Source organism: Boleophthalmus pectinirostris, unplaced genomic scaffold (genome assembly GCF_026225935.1).
Source record: "Boleophthalmus pectinirostris isolate CB_2022bp ecotype Guang Dong unplaced genomic scaffold, ASM2622593v1 HiC_scaffold_1, whole genome shotgun sequence".
NCBI classification, from domain to species: Eukaryota; Metazoa; Chordata; class Actinopteri; order Gobiiformes; family Gobiidae; genus Boleophthalmus; species Boleophthalmus pectinirostris.
In genome coordinates, this window is record NW_026570970.1 from 28870418 (window position 1) to 28892365 (window position 21948).

General features: G+C 39.5%; 1 protein-coding gene across 1 annotated transcript in view; it reads left to right on the forward strand.

Moving 5' to 3' along the window:
• The window catches only part of LOC110156118 (neuropilin-2-like), a 206409-nt gene that overhangs the window by 117050 nt on the left and 67411 nt on the right, over positions 1-21948 (forward strand). The window contains exons 8-11 of the mRNA XM_055152527.1: positions 2964-3108; positions 12038-12213; positions 13074-13247; positions 15007-15151. Coding sequence (XP_055008502.1) covers positions 2964-3108; positions 12038-12213; positions 13074-13247; positions 15007-15151 — 640 coding nt within the window. The remainder of the gene's footprint in view (positions 1-2963; positions 3109-12037; positions 12214-13073; positions 13248-15006; positions 15152-21948) is intronic.

Sequence of the window (21948 nt, forward strand, 5' to 3'; positions counted from 1 at the left end):
CTATGAGCCAAGGGAAATCAGAAATCTCCCTCTGGCCTGCACAGCTCCTCACTTTGAGACTTCATAATTACAGTTCAACACAGCAGCCCGAGACCAGCGCACTCGTAATTACATCTTATCCACCGCGATCCCATTAGATTTGCTTTGGCCTTTAGGCATTTTTCCATCATTTACTCCATCACAGAGCAGTATTAGGGCCAGTGGCAGGGCACCGGTCCACTAGTGTGTGCGCGCGACTTGGGAGTTGAGGGTTCAATTCCCACATCGGTCGGGCTCTCGCTAACCCCTTTCATCCAGATTTTGTCGACCCAGAAGGAACACGCTAGTTTAATGGATTGGGAACATGAGGAAAAGTAGCTAATTTAGTCACACACACATCGACAACAAAGTGAACATCTATAAAGGACTAGCCAAGCACGTAATTGCAGGCCCTTTGGCAGTGTTGGCCTGCGTTATACTTCTCTATGTAATAAACACTGGTTTGAACTGATGGCTGAATAGAGGAAAACACCATTTGAAACTTTGTAATGAGGCAAAACTCCACCACAGTGAAGAAGTTAGCTAGAGCTGCAGTGAATAAAAGAAGGTTTGTTGTGATCCAAATCAGCGAAAGTATACCGTCTATGAAACAAAGTCTGGTGGATTACAGTATGTTTATGTTGACTTTTTCAGTAAATTGGGCCTAATCAAAACCTCACAAAACTCCCACAGTGCTGGGAATTAGGAGTACATAATAACTAACAAACATAGCATTCTTCCTGGGGCTTGTGTTTCAAGATGTGTTATGTTTTGGGTTTTCATGACGCTGTCCTGAAATTTAACCCCTACATTTGACCCATCCTTCAATGCGTTTTATTTTTTTGCTTTGCACTGCCAATACTATTTAACGATAAAGCTTTGGATTGGTTCAAATAGTATACTAGGGCTTTAAAAAAATCTTTCTGACAAGTAATGCGATTAGATATATGATTTATGTTTAAACAGACAATAAAACAGAGCATCAGGGCACACAGAGTGATGGACACAGAGGCGCAAGATACAAACTCCAGGTATAGTGAAAATAATGAGAAGACTTTACTACTCACCTCTCATAAAGTGGTAAATTTAAAGTACAGCATCTGATCCACATTATCATAGAAATTGTCCTCTTCAAATAATGACCCTCAGTTCACAAAACTGTGCTGTTAATCCAGTTTGAGGTGTTCTTTGAAAGTAAAAAGGCGAGAGTAGATCCTAACGTGTGTCTGTTTACATCCACACAGCGCACTGATCAGCTTGAAGCTGCAGATTAGCGATAGTGACTCTATGTCCTGTGTACTTTATCGGCAATCTTTTATGCTTTAAAAATCATGTATCTAAAGTGTTGCACCACATTTCACAAGTAATAATAACACAGTTTTGGCTTTATCTAAACTAGAAGTGCAGTGCTCTGATCTTTTGAACTCTTAAGAGTCTCAACGTGAGTCGTTTTACTGTAGACAGGAAACAGCCAATGCGATCATTCTCACAACTTTGCAGCCTGTGGTCCACAGCCATATCCTTCTGCAGTCTTTGTGATCAAAGATTTTAAGTCTCATAAGGTTCACCTTGTGTCTGTGGTGTGCGCTTTTTGTTGTATCTTTAAAAATCATTTAAGATAAAAAAAAATGTAGTGTGTGAAGGCCTTTTTACAATAATCTCATGCATTTCAGAACATGTTTATCTATAGTAGATTCAACAAGATTTTTCTATAAAAAAGACAGAATATTTTGGTCTTTACTGTATATAGTAATAGACATTCTGTTACTTTGCGATTTCATCATAGACTGTATAAAACAAGCGGACAAAGCGAGTGTGACGTCACCCATAGATTTCAGCATCACTCAAATGAGGCTAACGGTTACAGGAGTGAATCTGGAGCCAGGCTCTTTGTTATGAATAGGATTTTATTGATGGACAAAATAGCGAAAAGAAAAATTCAAGATCATGTAAAGCGGGTTAATACGAACATTTTAAGACCAAAATGACGAGGCTCACTGCAGTTACAGAGAGAGGAGAGACAAGATCCCAGTGTAAGTCTATTGGAGCCAGAGTCAGAAGAAGAGCCACCTGGCGCACATCCTATTTGGCATGCGGCGACTAGTGCATTAGCTATGCCCAATCATATATAGGGTCTATGGATTTGATAATTGCAGCAACTAAAATTGCGATTTCGATTCAGTTACAATATATTGTTGTGCCCAATATAATACCATGTCTTGAAAGACTGTGTTAAGACCCTGGCATACCCAACTAATGCTGCTAAACATGTTCAGTGCAAATTTAGATATCTAAAACTTCACTATCTCCAAGAAACATTTTAAATATAGAGCAGCAAATGCAGTAATAACTTTCACATATCCTATCTATACTCTTCTTTACATTGCAATTTCATTTTCAGGCTAAAAATATACAATAACAGATATAAAACCTCCCAAATAGAAGCTCGCCTGTGTCTTCCTTTGACGTATTGAACAAAGACAGGATCATATGTGGAGGCAGTGGGAGCAGTGACACTCGTCTGATGGGTCCAGATATGAAGTCCTGGAGTCAACAGATGCAAAAAGTGCCCGCAGCCACCAGCGGCCGCATTCAATTTCCTTTTTATCTGCTCGGTGTGCGTTTTGGAGGAAGTATTTCTGTGTGTGTGATAGCAAAGGAGCGGAGGGCACTGTCAGCTGAGAAGAGTGGGTTTTTCTTCAGTCAAAATGATATGTTTGAATGAACGTGTCAAAATGATGAGGAAGTTGAGCGATGCGCAGTAGTAGTAGTCGTAGTAGTAGTTGTTGTAGCTAGCAAACTGGGAAAGACAGTACAATATGGGCCCTTTAAAATATAAATAGTTAACTGATGGGCAATAATCCTACTTTTTATCGTTCTGAAACCCATGGATAGGAAACAGACATCATCTTCTATCTGTACTAACTAATGCCTCCTCTCTATAGGTGTTCCATGCCAACACTGACCCTACAGAGGTGGTCCTGAATCGCATCCCTCAGCCTGTCCTGGCCCGTTTTGTCCGGATCCGACCGCAAAACTGGAAGAACGGGATTGCCTTGAGATTTGAGCTGTACGGATGTCAAATCACAGGTAAGACACTAAACACACACTGTAAACACTTCAAATATATATAGAAGCTAATGTTGGAGAAAATTATAATCAATTCAGAGGCCACAGTTAGGTTCATTAAGCTGGATCCTCTTCGTATTTAAACCCCCGTCCTATACCACAGCCCCTGTCCCCTCCTATGTCTACACTCACAAAAGACTAAACGTTGACTTAGTGTAAAATGTCTTGGGTGTTTTCTGTCCAGATTCCAGATCGGATTAGAGGTTTACTTTTTAAGTAGTGTGTACAATCCCTCAGTCGTCCAGGTAGAATCCATGGCAAAAGGAGAAATTCAATTTGTCAACTGGACAAAAGTGTATTTGGTTGAATATGTTTCAGAGTTTATCCAAGCTGCTTCTTCAGCTCTGGTCAGACACTTTTGGACACTTCCTTATCTCTGTCTAAAGGGAGGAGCTAACTACACTGAAACTACTCTGAAACAAACACACCTACTTGTTTACAGTTTCAGTTTGTTAGCTAGGCATACTGAGCTGCACTGAGTTTGGGGTCATATTAGTATAATCGTCCAGGGCTATAATGGAGCTTTCACACCTCTGAGCCTGGGCCTGACCTGGCTATCCCGATTGCTTCCGATGTTTGTTTTGATTTAGTCCAATGAGGTTCATTTGGCCTTTTATGTTATTAGGTTCTTTTTTCAGACCAAGAGTTTGTTTTCATACCTGACACTTTCGACTGCTCACAAGCGGTCTTCCTCAGAGTGGTCATGTGATGTTGCTGTGACGTATCCGGTCAAGTGATTTATACAGGTTTTGGTGCCGTCTTCCTACCAGTGGAGGTAGGATGACAGCGCCATCTGCAGTCTGACTTCCTCAGGACAGGTGTGTGAGAGTAAAAAATCCCCCTCGTCCCGGTTTATAATCCCTTGAGTTTTGATTGAGGTTTGAGGATGGAGTTGTAAATAGGAGAAGGTGATGTCTGAGTCTTCCATTTCTATTTAGAGCAGGATTCTCTTTCTTAACAAAAATAGCTTCTTTAACTCACCTCTCGAACCAATTCTTTTCTCTGGCTACTTTTTAAGTTTAACTTCAAAGTTCATCTATGTATTTGTGTGGAAAACAGGACAATACATTGCTTTGTGTGAGTGTAACTACACACACACACACAAAAAATGTTGTATACTTTGAAATTTCCTGTGTTTGTTTGTTTGATTGTCTTACACGTGCATAATTAAAACATAACACAAGTCTATATTTTGATCAAAAACAACCTGGTTTAGCAATTCTTGACTACCCTTTTTTCTTGCAAGGACTGAAAATGTTACAGTGGTGCAAAATACGTAAAATCCACGACTGTAGTTGTATAAAACTGATCATGTCAGTTCATTTACACAATGGATTAAATGTAAGCAATAAAACTAAAATAAATTATGCATACATTTTTAAAGATATTTTACTTTTGAGCCGAGTACTAAAAGGTCCATGGTGTATTTTTAGGCCCAGATGGTTTAAGACCCCTGGTTTAAAGCAAAAATATATGTCTTTTATGAAAATGAATTGCTCTTGTCATTGTAGAGACCACCTGTACCCGTCCCCTGACCTACAGCATAGAATATAGACTCTTCTTCATTTACACATTTCCCATAATCCCTTTAATACATCTCCTCTCAACAGGTTATTACAAAGCGTCCATTGTCTGTAATGTAATCTAATGATAATTCACATATTAGCACCTCTATTAATATCCATTACTTGTATTCATATATTCCGTTCTTTTGTCAATCTATTCTCCCGTGTACAAAAGCTAGCTGCTCTTGTGATGGCTGACACTTTGCCCTCGCCCCTCTCCTGTGTACCCATCCCTTTTGGTGTCCCCCTATCCTCTCCTCTCTCTCCCTCCCTTTTTCTCTTCCTCCCTCCCTCTCTCCCTCGCCTAATAGAATAATACCATGCTAGCTGTGTGCGTGATAGCATCGGCTTTCATCTCTTGCACTGCCAAACAAACACATTTTCGAACGGTATAATCAGCTTCAATACTATAAATAGATAAAACGTAATTAGGCCGTCTGTTGGTTTCTGTTATTGGAGGTAGAGGAAAAAGACTAGAATCCATTGTGTGTGTGTGTGTGCGTGTGTGACTGTATCATTATTAGGTTAAGGCCTCCCTGCTGCCATTGTAGTGGCCATTCACAGGGATAGATATGGCTCTTATCGAGGAGGGCTATTTCGGCACCCACGCGATTTAAAATCAAACAGGATAATACAATGGATGTGTATGTGGTGGAGAGGGAGGGGTTCGGGGGACCATGAAGGCGGCATATTTTTCACCTTTTTTGCGGGCACAACTCAAATTGTATTAGATCTCATGGCTCGGAGCTTTTTTGGTCATGTCTATTTAGTAGCACTGAAAAATCCATTGCAACTGATGTGTCCATTATCTTTCATAGAGCGAATACGGTAACTGGGATATGCTTACAGTAAAAGTGCACGATGTAACTTTTCTGGACGGGTGTTTGCTGCCTGCTCGTCGTCCTTGCCTGCATTGTTCCACAAAATGGCATTAAACTTAAACATTCTTCTTTTATTTAATTGTAGATGGTTTTATTTCTTAAAAATCAGTGTTTTTACTGTGGGCGCCAACGCGCAGATCAGGCCTGTAACTTAGTCTGCTTAATTATTATTTAAGTTTAATGCCAGAGTGTGGAACTTTCCAGGAAAAGCAATAACAGTTCCTTTAATATGTGTGTTTAAATAACTACTTAATATACTTTAATATGACTAAAATGGGCTGAATGTACAACACACATGTACATAGGCACAGGAGAACTATGGGTACAAAAGAAAACTTTGTTCATTCATGGCAATAAGCCAATAATAAAATATTTGGGTGCCAAAATGTATATAATCTATGCAAAATTTAATTATTTAAGAATGGTTAATTATTTTAAAAATATGTAAAAATGAAATGCTCAATTAATAAATAATGGCTTCCACTCGGTGTTCAAAGCCCTTTATATGTTCCCTCTGCTTTGTGTAATAGTCAAACATCGTCATCGCTCACATTAAACTTCAAGAGCAAACCTTCTATGTGCACTAGATTCAGGCATCTGTTCTTTGGAGAAAAAACTGAATCAGCGATTGACGCAGGAATAACTTTGTCTGGCCAACTTTTTTATTGCTGTCATATTTTGCGGGCGTCTGCCACTGTCCCTCTCATTAAAGGCCAGTTTATAGTTCTGCGTCAAATCTATGCGGAAGAACCACACAGCTTCCCGACCATGGATCTATAATAAAAACTGGATAAGACACTCCCCCTGTGTCCGTGAGCGAGATCGATTAGTGGCTGCTCAATAGGTACTGCAGCTCCTGGGAGCTCCAGCCCAGAAAGAATTGTCCCAAAAGAGCATAATGCATTTTTGTGAAATCAAACTGCCCGTGTTCGTCTGACAGGGCACCAACAGCTTTCATAGCTGTCAGATTTTGTAGGGTTTAATCTGTATTTTCACAATATTAACTTTTTCAAAATTTTGAATAGTCAAAGTGCCTAAATGTCAGCATTCATTTTCTGGCCAAGGTGCATGTACATGTACACGGCACGTACGTGGCAAAGTCGCTTTCATGTCGGGGGCTATGCGGCACTTCCACGTAGATTTGACACAGAACTATAAACCAACCAAACACTACTCCATAGTGCATTAGTGCTCCAAGGGGCTTAAGATTGACCATTTATTATACTATGAATTATACAATGGGGATTGTTGCAAACTTGACCTATATTTTGTATTTTCTCCTGTTAGATTTTCAGTATAAAAAGAGAGGGAGTCGACTTACACAAAAGACCATTCTGTGAAAACACCTTTTTGATACGTGTTATGTATGTGGGCTTTATGCGTGCACCTGCATGCAGCGCTGGTGTGTGTGCTATGGAACAGGTCATATGCTCTAAACACCTCTTTGTGCTGCATCTTCTCTATTGCTCACAAGATATGGTCCAGAATACTACTTATAGTAGTGAGGTAGTAAGCCATAAAGTTAGCGGTATGCGGTATCCCAGCTCCAACCACTACATGCTGTTGTCACCTTATATTTGTATGAGCAATGTACATGTGAATGGCGTCAAAACTGTGTGAGGTGAGTGAATCATTGCATGAAATTGTAAGGTAACTTTGGGCGTCCGGGAAAACCTTTTAGAAGACTAAAATAAAGGCTTATTATTTTTGTTTTTGAAAATGGGCAATGCTTATAAGTTCACTTGAAAGCAGAGACAAAAAGGTGCTATAATGTGCAACAGCTACCACCTACAGCTCCGATTCTTTCGAGCAGGACCCTTTAGTGAATCAGACATAGTAGAGATGAGTCATACATTGTAATGACTGTGGATAAGGAACTAAGAAATGAAACGATGTTATTGCTTTACCTGGAATGTTCCACAGTATGGTATTAAACATATCTATCCATCATTGGGTATATTAGTCTATGTTTTCTTATATTTTATCTGATACAGCTCAAGATCATTCTAAAGCGATTTATTTCATTTCTGTCCTGTGAATGTGACTTTTTTAGTATCGCTACCTGTTCAGAGTATCTAGTTTCTATACTAGTTTTAGTATCAATTAATATTTTGATATTTTTAACAACTCTACTTTCTATTTCAAAATACCGTCTCATACAGAAACAAACAGAGGAATTATCCTTTTAAGAGCCGTCCTCCTGGGAGCTTATACTGTACAGATGCACACAAAGCCTGAACATGTTAGGCCTAGTGTTTCTGTGTAGTTCTGCCCACTCACTTCCCACTGCGTCCAATTCTACTTCACTAAAGCTGGAAAACCCACCACCATCGGGGCTCCACTTGGCCTTTCCTCACAAGAGCGCAGCATGAGGAAAAAATATCATAAAGGTACTAAAAATAAATGATTGATAGATGCCCGGGGCTACGTCAAAATGAGATCCAACCGAGGAGAGGAGAGTGAGGAGGTGAGAAAGAACAAGGTGGAAGAAAGGGAAGATGAAAACGTATAGGTAAAAAGAGGGAGGAAAGTTGAGGGAGGGACATAAAAGTGTGATTTAAGTTAATGGTATGTCACTGAATGAAAGCTTTATGGGGTAGAGCAGGAATTAGACTGCTCCCACTGGCGGTCTGTTTATGTGTGGAGGAGAGATAGGAGCATTTTTCTGTGTGTAGGTGACATTATGGGAAAATAGTGTAAGATTCCAGGTGTAATTTTGTCATTGCTGTTATATGCTGTCATAGAAATATATGGTAAAGTTTGGGGGACATGGTAACCGGTCAGTCAGTGGCATTTTAGCAGTATTATGTAGTTATTTTACTTTTTAAGGTCATATATTGTACTAGACTTAATTTCTTGAGCAATATCAAATTGTTTCCATGCCGAAATGTCATTCCTGTTGTTTGTTTCACTATTTTGAAGTAATTTTCTAGTTTTGAGGTTGTGTTACAAAACATTTTCACCTCATGATGTCATTAGTTGGTGGTCCATGAAGTCTGCTCAAACTGCCATCACTAAGCATCTTACTACCATATTTTTGGACTATAAGGTGCACTTAAAATCCTTTAATTTTCTCAAAAATCGACAGTGCGCCTTATGTATTAATTCTGGTTGTGCTTACTAACCTCGAACTGATTTTATGTGGTACACGGCACTCAAAAATCTGTCAAAAATGTTTTAGTACAACTTTGGTAAGGTATGAAGCCTTGATGGATTGTCGGAGCATTACGGCTACCGTAGTCAGAGAACACATATATTCCACTTAGTTGTGTACTTTAGTCTGACAGAAGCTGACCTCATCAGCGCACAATGAACGAGCTCTTTTTTCAGTGCTTATAATTTATACAAATTTGCCATGTGGTTTTAAGTTCCCTTTCTGTAAAACGTAAACAAATGTACGCAAAGTTGCATTAAACACATTAGTACTCATTGTATATTTGAGTCCTCCTCATATGAAATAAAAAAAAACAAACCAACCTAAATTATCCACCACCATTCACATAATAAACATCACCAAGACAGGGAGGCAACGGCGGGCGAATTGCACCACGATCTGCCAATGGATCGTGGATGCCTGGGCTAAAGGATCAGTCTCAAGTGTCATCCGTTTGTTTCGCTAAATGCGCCTTATAATCTGGTGCGCCTCGTGCAGGAAAATAGTCCGAAAAATATGGTAACTTTGATGATTGCAGCTTTTGCTATTGACCACATTTAAACAGCTTCAGTCCTTGTTTGTGTAAACCACTTGTAAAAATGGTGCGTTCACACTTTTATTTACACTATAAAAACTGGGACTTAATCAACACTAAATCCGGAAAACCAAAACTAGACTAGACCAGAACTGAACCAGAACTAAAAGAAGAACAAACAAAGTCCACAACAGGCCTAAACCAGGTTCAAACCAGGACAGGTGTGAATGTAACCTACAAGTGTCCACTATACAGGTGTTGTTAAGGGAAATTTTTTCAATGTATTCAGAAAACCAAAGGGGATCTGATTGAGAACAGGGGACGAGCGATGAATAGAGATGGACAGTAGTGCCTATAACAAATAATAATCTAGGTTTTAAAACAGATGACCTCCCTGCATCACAAAACAGGAATATCTACAATACTTTAATTCAAAATGCTGTGTCTTTATTGAGTACTTTATTGAGAAGATGTAGGCTAGAATATACAACCTCATTATCCTGTGTCAGTTTAGCGCCCCCTATAGAGACCTCCCTGCTGTTTACGCTATCGGAGTTGTACCTCTCAGTACAAACAATGCAGTTTGTTGCTAATCAGCTGGCCTGGCTCTGAAGCCTGTAGTTGTTTACGGCCGATTCATTATTTACTAAAGCGACTCTGGCTCTTGGTCTGCACATTAAACATTCATTTGCACCAAGGCCTCGCGAATGTCACCATCAATCAGCCTCACCCTTCACTGTCGCCGCTCGCCCCCAGAGTCTGAGCATGTCCTCTCTCTCCTGCCCTTTTAAATCACATGACCTTTAAACCACTTGATCAACTTTATACACCTCCTCTATGTTCAATATGTTCACAGTATTTATTTTATGTACCTGTTGGACTAGCAGTGGTTCCCTAAATGTGTAATGGTTGTCACTGGTGTTTTAATTTAGTCCTGGTTTAGGTTTGAATTAGTCCTAGTGTAGGCCTAGTTCTTTTGCATAGTCCACAGTAGGGTTGCCAAAAGTAAAAGTACTGAAAATCAGAGCCTAATCAATACTAAAACCTTTTTTGAATAGCTTTAGAATGATCTTGAGCTGTGTCAGACCACATATACAGCAGCATACGCCCATGGACCACTATGAAACCTACCGGGACGACTGAGGGATTACACAGATATAGCACCACATGGTAAAGAAAGTACAATTTAAAGTACTAATTAAAAAAAGTACTATGATTCAAGTCTATTCCTCAGTATCGAAATTGAGTTTGAAATGTTATTATTGTGACAACACTAGACCATATTTGTTTTCTTTTTAACAAAACCAATTAATAAAATCCGCTTTAGTCCTGGTTTAATCTCGGTTCAGTCCTCGTTTGTTTTTGAAGTAGTCCAAAGTAAATTGACTTGATTGTGGATCCAATATTACATGGTCTTAGCCAGATTGTTTTTTAAGTATTTTAGCAATGTTCATGCATGCATTACAATTTTATCTTGTTAACCTACTGAGAACTGGATGATTTGTCAAAAATATGGTGGTATGGTGGATATAGATTTTAATTTTAACTTCAAAATTAACATAGTTTTTACAGTACAATGCTATGATACATTGATACTATAAGAAATCATTCGGTGTAAATTTTCCTTTCTATGATGCATGGTAAATCTGTATGTGACATTAACTCAGGCCCCACCCCACTAACGAAACTACTCGACTTCTCCATCTCTTCTTTCCCATTCAAAATACATGTTATAGCATTAGACTCTATAGTTAGACACTACACTGAGAGCAATAAATAGTCTGACTTTGATCCATTGCACGCTTTCATTAGTTCACTTAGGGATTTCCCCAGCTTTATTCCCTCATGTCTCATCCACATAGGAGGCCCTGCTCAACTTATCCTTCTTTTTAATAACAGCATAACGTTATATATATGGGGTGGTCCTAGATGCTAATGTACTGAGCATGTAAAAAATAACATAATGTGATCATTTAGCAACATGTGTTACAGAAAATATGATTAAGATTCAGTAGGGTTTTTTGCACATGGCTAAATGTGGCTGAGAGAATTCATTTTATATTTAATCCTGTTGAAACGTACAGTACATAGTCGTGGAAGCAACATGAAATCTTCTCACAGGAACCCATGACCTTTTTAGCTGTGAAAGATGAAAAACTTGCACGAAATAGGCTCCAAATTGAGTACAAAAGTATGGAGTGTAAATTACAGAAAGAGAAAGAGTTAGAGAGAGTTAGTGCAGTTTAGCAGAAGGACTGGTCAGGTAGTGTGAGTAGATTCTGTGTGAGTATAGTTTGAGGAAAGGAACAGCCCTCAGGACAAAAGTGTCCCTCTGTGTCCTGCAGCATCAGCCAGTGTTTAGGAGAGAACCAGATGAACAGGAAAGCTCCTTCAAAGCCTCACTCTCACTGCGCTCTGTTGCAGCAGGTGGTGATGAAATGTTCCATACCTTCTAAGTATTTCCTCGGGAAGTTCTTGAAGGTAAAACCCCAGTGGGCAACTTTTTAGCCAGAAAATAGACAAAAATAAAAGCACATATTTTTCATTTTGGATATTACGGCACTGAAAAAAATCTAAATCTAAATCTAAAACTTTGCCTCCTTACTGTGAGCGGCTGGCATCTTCACAAAACTGACTCTCATGTTTATCAATGTCCATGATATCAGTATTTTCTTTTAATCGTGCTGTTGGCGTGCCACCACCTGAAAGTTACACAGTGTTACTTTAAATGATGTTGTAATGTATTTGTCCACAGATGCGCCGTGCTCGGAGCTGCAGGGTCTGATGTCCGGCCTCCTCCCTGACTCCCAGATCTCGTCTTCATCCATGAGGGACCTGCATGGCTCCATGGGGGCAGCGCGCCTCGTGGCCAGTCGCTCAGGCTGGTTCCCCAACCCCACCCAGCCCATCGCCGGGGAGGAGTGGCTACAGGCAAGGCACCATTTTTGTTCATGTAGCATTCAACTTTATTTTCTCTGGGATCTCATGGAAACATATCAGAACATTTCAATTCAGTGTTAGTTTATTTAGTCCTGCATAAATGAATAATAGTATTTAGTAGTAGTAAAGCACGGGTCTCTAACCTGTACCTCGGGAGCTACCAGTACCTCTCCACCCTCTTCCAAGTAGCTCACCAAGGTATTTCTGAATATATGCATAGTGCTGAATAAGTAAAATTTGATCAATTAAATGCCTATTACCACTGTGCATTGATACCTAACTTTGTTCACTAATAAATGGACAATGGTTTATGTTTTAAAGGCATCTAACTGTACCCCAAGGCTCGCCCTCTTTTAATTGTCTCAATTTCTTGTGACTGCTAAAACTAGTAGCTCTCTGGCATGTTTGTTTTGTAAAAGTGGCTCACTGGAGGAAAAAGGTTGGAGACCCCTGTAGTAAAGCAATCATAACAAGTAAGTGAGAAATACCGAAGTACAAGGGAATTGTAAATAGAGCATTGTAATTTAGAATTGATTGTTTTATTTTTCATCTATTTCTTCCTGTGTCTTTTTACATCCTTGTATCCATAATACGTTACAATATCTAATAGTTGCTTATGAACCTGACAATAAGAATATTGTTTACCCTATGAATGACAGAAAATTATTTACAGTAGTGAGCTATGACCAAGAATATTTGTGTAAACTACTAATTTACTGACTAGTTGACAATTCCTACTGTCAAAGTTTTCTCTGCAAAAAAAAAAAAAATAACATACAAAAAAGTAACAACTCTATTGACTCCATTAACCACTGACCTGTTTCCTCTCCCCTCCCTCTGTGCTGCTCCAGGTGGATCTGGGCGTCCCAAAGACCGTGCGGGGCATCATTACCCAGGGTGCCCGGGGGCTGGAGGGCAGCACCAGTGCAGAGAACAGAGCCTTTGTGCGCAAATACAAACTGGCTCACAGCCTCAATGGGAAAGACTGGACCCACATCATGGACAGCAAGACCGGCCTCGCCAAGGTAACTCATGTGGTACTAGAACAGGGGGTCCAGCGCTCTCAGGCCAGAAGTAGGATTTACACAACTAAATTAATAGTTAATAGTTAATGTCTGTAATTTGTTTGTTTAGAATTATCTTTATTTGAATAGTTTATTGCATTATTTTACTTAATTTCACTAACATATGGTTTTCAATAAAATCATCAAATCAAAATCAATCAAAATCATCTATTTCAGTGGGCTGCGACCCCACTTTGGGAACCACTTCTAAAGATGCTATAAATATGCTGTAGTTCTAAACCATGTCAAGATGATACTTTTCTGTACGTTTTAGTGTTAATAATATTATAATAATACAGTATCATTTATATATGTATACATCATGCTTTAAAATTAGGTTTATTCAGAAATTCTGTCTCTTAATAAAAAAAAAAAAAAAAAGAATACATCTTGGCATCTTTGCATTCCTGCTGACAAAAGCCTCTCTTTGTTTCCCATTCACTGCCTGCTGCCTCATTTGTCGAGTATTTCGAACTGTCTATCCAAACCTTTGAGTCATTTTCTGAAAACCCCATTTTATTCAAGTCTACGCACCGATAATAATTCAATTTAATCACACCTCTCTTTCTCCCTCTGTCTTTGTCTCTCCCTCTCTTTCTGTCTCTATCTCTCTATCTCCCTCCCTCCCTTTCTCTCTCTCTCTCTCTGTTTTCCATGTCTCTTGCTTTCTTCTCATCTTCCTGTTCACTACTCATCCTCTATTTGTTTCTCCTGGGTGCTAATTAAAATGGTCTTTCTTTTGCATGGATACACAGAGATGCCGGTAGTCACTGTTAGGCTTTACTGTGTATTTAATAGTATTTTAAGTGTCTCTTTTCTTGCTTTCATCTGCCTGTCATTAGCAATATGCATCTTGGGAAATTCCTTCAAGCACTCGCATGTGGAAGAACAGACAAACTACATGATTTGAATTCAAAAAGAAGCAGTGGTGTACAGTAGCCGCTAGCGAATTAAATCTTGTTCTGAAATCAAAGGAAAATCTGTTTTTATTGCTTAAACATCTTGCTATAATGTTGAAAGACAGATTTGAAAAGTGGCATCAATCTTGCAACTTGTTTTTGAAAAAGAACAAAACTGTTCAAAATGTGAAATGTAGCTGAGGCTAAGTTTTAGTTCAAAGAAATTACCCAGACACAAATTTTTGTTTTTAGTGTGTATAGTAGGTTCCAGAGGGAAGTCCTACTGTGATTGTTTAAGGTTAGAGGTTAGAAAAGGGTTTATGGTTAAATGATTCTTAAGATGCAGCAATAATTTAAAACCGAATTTGTCATCTACTGGCCTCACTCCATAAAAGATAATCTAGCGTTAACATGTTTCATCATCCAAGAATATAAGGTTATGAATATACTAAAAAAAAAAGAAAAAAAAAGATGCAATCCACAAATAAAGATTCAATTGAAAAAGCATATACAGACAGTTTGGATGTATTTTAGTCTTTGTAGAGCGAGTTTTCCAAAATTATATAAGCTACTTTGATATGAGTGAGCGCTACAGTGAGAACCAAACTTTCCAACAAATGTTAAAGCTTACATGGTTGAGGTGAGCCCGGGAATGCGCCGCAGTGGGACGCCCCGTGTACAGGGAGATATTTGAATTGGACCCCTTCCTTTTTGTGTCATATCAAAACACAAGGCCCTAAATTATCATTCTGCAGCGCTATGTTACGGTTCACAGCTCATTTACGCTCATATATTTTGTGTTTTGACGTGTTTGTGTTCAGATTTTCGAGGGGAACAGTCATTACGACACTCCAGAGGTGCGCAGGTTTGAGGAGATCGTGGCTCAGTTTGTGCGCGTGTTTCCGGAGCGCTGGTCTCCGGCCGGGATCGGGATGAGGATAGAGGTGCTGGGATGTGACCTGCCAGGTAAGAAAATAACAATGTGCAATTACATGCAGAACAAATGGAATGGAACAAAATGGGGTACTTTTACTCAAGGGAACAATGTGTAAGATTTTGAATTCAAATTTGAAAAATACCTGTCCCCAGACCAGAGTCCTGCACAGGTCTGTTTTCGGAGACCCGCACCCGCGCTGTACAGCACCACACCCGCCTGTTAACCCGTGATTATATCAAAGTTAAATTCGCACCCGCCCGGACCTGTTAACAGTCCGCCCTTGATAAATCGGGGTCAGCCCACTACTCTGACAGTCCAACAGTCCAAGACTAAACCAGGACTAAACCAGGCCTGAACCTACGCCTTGTCATTAGCGGATTATAAATATATACACGCCGTAACCGCAGACCCGATCACCAGGACTGGACCAGGACTACACCAGGACTAAACCAGTGTCATTAAGCATAAATATAGACACACCGCAATCGCCAAGCCGATCGTCAGGACTACACCAGGACTGGACTAGGTCTCAAGCAGAACTAAACCAGGACTGAACCAGGACTTAACCAGGACTAAACCAAGATTTAACCAGGTCTAAACCAGGACTAAACCAGGAGGGCAGCTGATCACCTCCGCTGATGGTTTTATGTAATAAATACACAAAAGTCACTCTCTCAGCCTGGTCTGCCTTCATTCCGGGAAAAGACTAGGAAATGGCACTTGTTTCCAAGGCAATGGACGTCCTGTAGTATTTTTCTCCCGTTCATCGTTCATTTGATTCACCTGACCCTTCCATTTGTAATCACGACCCACCCGCATACCTGCTCGTAAAATTCCAGAACGTTAAAACTCGCCTGTTTCAGTAACTATTTGAGGGTACCCGACCTGGTGCAGGACTCTACCCCAGACACAAAGTAGGCTTGTTCAGTGTTGATTGTACTGATCACAACTGTATGGCTGATTTAGTCTTGATTACGAGAACACTTAACATGATGGCCAAGTTATTTATAGTACAATATGGTGTTTAATTCTCAAGATGATTATCCAGTGAGAAATCAGAATGAACTTCATGCATTTGGGTTGCCAGTTTTAATGCTCTCTTTGATCTGAATCCTCAGTACCTAAACCCCAACACAGCATTAAACTCTATTTATATCCATGGAGACAAACATTTCCAAGGCATTTTTTGATCAGTAAAAACACTTCATAACATCTAGAAAAGTTACTTCTTCCTACTACTTCTTCCTCGTTTGAGTCCACATTCAATTGCATGTGGACATATGTCATTACCAATCACAATAGCCCATAGATTTCACGGCATACCCTCCATTTAACACTATACATAAATCCACCCACATCATAATTATACAATGCAACATTACTGACGGTAATGCGCCGTTAATATCAGCTTATGTCTGAGCCTATGCGCATAAGTCTTTATTGTTTTCATGTGTTTTGCTGCGCGCTGCACCATTCCTATAGCACCGTGCGGTTGTGCAATAGTTAATTCTCCATAGGGGGGACTGCTGCTTGTCTGGAAGGGGATTAAAACGTCTAGGTCATGGGATGTCCTGTAATGGTGGCCAGCTGTGAACCTCCAATGTTGTGGAAATACCATGGAGCATGTAGGTGGAGAAAAGGAAAATGTTGTGCGGACTGATAATTTATGACTTTTTTAAGCACATCTGTAAATAGTTGAGGATAAACGTCTCTTTCAGTTGCCAAGATTGGACCTATGTTATAGTGCTTGTTAGCAGAGGCAGGCAAATAGGTATGTTAAATGTGGTGTTATATAATGTGAGTCTATATACAGTAATGTAAGTTAATATATGGTTGAAAACATTATAGCAATTAGAGCAAAGTACAGTGACTCGTGCAATTCACATTCACTAATGAGCCCAAGAAGCTTATGTTAAAGTTGTTTTGCAGATACAGTTTCCAGATTGAGTTTGGGCATGGGTAGAGGAGGGATAGTGAATATATGGTATGGAGAATTGAGAGTGAGTATTGATACTTTGCAGCTGATGACATCAACATTGTCTGGGGTTATAATGCTCACTGTAGGCTCTGCTCTGTCTGAGGCTTTATTAGACTTTTATCTGACCAGAAAAAACTGACTTAATGGGAATTACAACTTCTCAAACAGTATTACAATCACAAACTATAAACAGCATTAATAATTTTTCTTTTTCATTTTTAGTTAGGCACTCTCACCATTTTTGGCAATGTTTGCTAATGTGTTCATTGTGTAACCATGGAAACTAAGGTTGTACAATTAATTGAATTTTGATCGCGATTTCGATTTGTGTGTCAAGCGAGCTCATAAAAATCCGAGTTGAAACGATAAAACCTAACAAAGTTTATTTGGGGATTTTTTTTTTATATAAATAAGTTAATTTATTTTAGCTTTTAAATATAGAGACGGGATATATGGTTTATTTTGGATACGTTTATGTTTTTCTGTGCCTTATTATTTCATGTTCAAAGTGTATTTTATTCATTTTATCTTTTATACATTGCAAAACTGCTCTAAGGTTCATATTTGTAGCCTATATTTATTTTCAGTTATCAATAACAAAGTTGTTTTTTTTTTGAGAGAGAGATGCTGAATAAATGCATTGTGTAACTAAAGTTAATCATTTGAATAATCTTGATTTCAATATTTACCAAAATAATCGTGATAATGATTTTTTTATATAATCGAGCAGCCCTAATGGAAACTCCTATACATTATACTATAGAGGTACATGTTAAACTCCCCCAGCTTAATGTCAATGCAAAGTATCAACATGGTACAGGGGAGAGTGTGTGAGTATGTAGGTGAAGAGAAGATGTACGAATGTATTGAAAGATTACACGAAGTGAGGTAATGGAAGATCATCCCAAATATCTCGCAGTGTTATAAAATCCTGCGGTCTACTTCTCCGAGAGTCGTGCAGGTTGTGAGGTTTGACAGGTGACGACAGGGAGCTGAAATGACACATGAGTTGACCTGCTCCCATTGGGCACCAGGCAAGGCTATACTGCGTCACCACCACTGTTTATAACTCGTGGAAGTGAGAGGGAGGGAGAGTAAAAGAGAGAGAGAGAGGGACCTTGAGATTGCAGCCCTGAAGTGTCACGACAAACCCATAAGCAGCACAAGACAAGAGAGAGAGAGAAGGGGAGAGGGACAGGGGGATAGATGGAGAGAGAGAAGAGGCCCATCTTGTAGAGGGACATCTTGTTGGCACAGGTCAGACTCCGAGAATTATAAAGCATGTCAAGTGTATAGTGTTGTTTCACCTTTACCAAGCAGGTTCATAAAACAGAACGTAAATTATTGATAATGATTCATCACAAGGTCTTTAAATGCCACACATCAGCACAAGAAGTATTGAGTTAAATTAAGTAAAATATTGATTATGTGTTAGGGTTTTGTTGTAATACAATGTGGGGTAGGGCTGAATGATTTTAAGAAAAAATGTAAATGTGATTATTCTGGCAGATATTGCGATTTTGATTTTATCCAAGATTTTTTTCAAATTAAGTTTCAGTGCACACGAACATTTGCAAACATCACAGAAACTTGCATCATACCAGAGTCCTGCACCAGGTCGGGTACCTGCGGGTGCCTGGTGTGGCTACTACTGTCAAAAATCTGTCATCACTTCACAGGCATTATTTATTGAGCCGAAGAAACACTGATCGAGATGCCGGACTTTTGCACCGCATATGGACTGAACCAGGACTGAACCAAGACTAAAACAGTACTAAAAAGGACTAAGTCAGGACTAAACCAGGTCTAAACCAGGAGTGATCCCAGGACTGAATCAGGAGTACTAAACCAGGACTGAACCAGGACTAAAACAAGACTAAACTACAACTGAACGAGGACTGAACCAGGTCTAAACCAGGTCCAAACCAGGTGTGAACCAGGACTGAACCAGGTCTAAACCAGGTCTAAGCCAGGTCTAAACCAGGTCTAAACCAGGTCTAAACCAGGTCTAAACCAGGTCTAAACCAGGTCTAAGCCAGGTGTGAACCAGGTGTGAACCAGGACTGAACCAGGACTAAAAATGGAGTGATCCCAGGACTGAACCAGGACTAAGCCAGGACTAAACCAGGTCTAAACCAGGTCTAAACCACTACTAAACCAGAACTGAACCAGAACACATGTGTAAAATAGTTGATGAAACAAAACCTGGGTCAGCTTTGACGCTCCCAAAATCGTGCTGTCTGAGATCGCGATTTTTACATTGTCAACTCTACTGGCTGATTTGTTTCTATCCAAAACAAAGGGAGACAGGAGAACATGGTACATACACAGAACACCTTTAAACATGTATTATAATAAGTACAACATGCAGACTAAAGTAATGCAGAATTGGAATAAAAGAGTAAGAGTGTTTTGAATCATGCTAACTATCTTGGTCTTAAACGCTCCAAATCACTTTCCAAGAGTGGCCTGTTTAGATTTCATTAGGTCTTATCTCCTCTGTGCTCGCGGGCTCCTCTAACCACCTCCTGGCCCCATATCTCTTCAGGATCACCACAGACTCTCCTCGCCCTGTCTGTCTCGCTTCTCTCTCTCTCTCCTCACTCTCTGTCTCCTGTCCCTCCTCTTCTTTCCTATCTCCTCCTTTCTCTCTGCGTATCTCCTTCCTCCTCTCCTCTCCTCTCCTCGCCCTCTCACCTCCCCCTCGCCCTGCCCGTCCCTCCTCTCCAGATGTGTGCCTCCTGGTTGTAATCACTGCATTAGTCGAGTTCATTGCCACTCTCCGTGCCCACTGTGACATCTGCTCCACACAGACTGGCTGCTGCCTCTGGCCCAGGGCGAGGTGCTCTGGTACATTAGGCTTTGTCTGGTTGGTAATTGGTGAACATTATGTGATTTAGAGTGCCACTACTGCGCTTTTATTTTTGTCATAAGAACAGCTGTTTTTGCTGACTATCACTAAAAATATAGCTTTTTTTTAATAACTACAACCCAGCTATTCAGATTAAAGAATCAATATTTGACCTGCATTTCAGTCCAGGTCAGAGCAGGTCCCTGATTGCTGCAAGATTTATTACCCAGCATGCAGTGGTCTCCGCAATAGACAGAGTTCTGAAGTTCATTTGATGAGCGGAGACACCAATAGCTCCAACCATCCATTCTCTTGTGTGCCAGTGGTAGTGTAGTCTCAATTACCTGTTTTGAAACTAGGGTGCACCCATACAGCTTTTTCAGTTCCGATACCAATTTTGAAACTCTAGCTTTACGGACTTTCCAATACCCGATATATCAACCAATACCAGTGCAGGACGATAACAGCATTTACTTCCTTTAAACTTAGATATAATAAGACAAAACTGATGTGAAAGTGTTCTGTAGCTGTTATTTATCATTCAAGTAACCAGAGAACTAGCCTGATTCATTCATCTGACCTCGCAGCATTAGAGTTTGTTTGCTTGACGGTAGGCGGGTTTGTTTAACCAATTGCTGCTATTTGGTCGTGATGTATATAATGCGCCGCTAACAGGGCTAACTGGTATATTAAGCTTTTCCCAAATCCTGTAGGAAGAAGGGCAATAACGTCTTTCTCCTTGATAAAATTCACCAAAAAGTCTCTTTGTTCCGGCTTTAAATCCTCGATCTCGGGAATCGTTGCCAATACGGAATGTACTGGCAACTATTGTATATACTTCTGGGGTTTTTGCAAATCGTTTAGTGTATTCCGATTCCTGACCTAGTCGATGAGGAGAAATTAAATTGAGCGGAGAGAGAACTGCTATGTGTAAATAAAGTGAATAGTCTTATTACATCAGTGTATATGTTCAACCAGGATGAACTGATATTTGGAAGCCAGTATCCAACCCAGATCATTTTTTCATAACAGCATCGATATCTGAAACCAGTAAGATCAACCCATCCCTATTGGAAAACCCTGTTAGGTCTCTGATCTATGGCAGTTTGAAATAGTCTCTTTGCTCAATATCTATCTTTAAAATGCCTCAAATATTTACATAATTACAGTGGGTATTGCTGCAAAAGTTTTACTGCAAAATGTATTCCTCATCACTCATCAAATCCAAACCATATATCCAGACTTTGGGATAACATAAAGAGTCTTACAGTGGTAATCAAACTTAGCATAACTTAAATATATTTACATAATGTTAAAGTCAGTTAGTTTAACATGATCTGTATTGTCTTCTTTTGCCTTTCATTGTGGTGAACCATATATTAAATAATTGAGTGTACACGTATTAAAGTTCAAGTTCAAAATTGTAAACCCCAGACAAGATGTTTATTTATCTATATTCAGTACCAACGTGTAAACATATAGTATTTTCATTTCACCTTTTCCACATTGTCTTGTCTAATCAGTTCAAATCCCCATCTGTTTAAATTGTATATATTAGTATTATTATTACAAAAATACCAGTGCATCACTTAGTAGTTTTCCAAGCCTCATAAACGCAGATATAAACCAGAGAAGTGCGGACAGAGTAGACAGTTTTCCTTTGTGCATATTTGTGTTGATTTTCTAACCAGAGATAAAATATTCAACAGAGTGCATCAGACACAGTCCACTGCACACAGCTGTCCTTACACAGTACAAGTACACAACAGTACACTAAAGTACACATATACCCACACTGTACAGATATGTCCGACAAGTGCCTATCTTAAAGTACCTCTGACTCACAAGAGGTTACTCCCTGTGAGGTTTTTCTACTTTTAAAAACACAAGTGAATGAATAAAACATCAACATGAAAGATTGATATGTCTGTTTATCACAATGTCTCTAGAACAAATATTAAAACAGTGACTAGATTCAGAAAAATGTTGCAATTGAG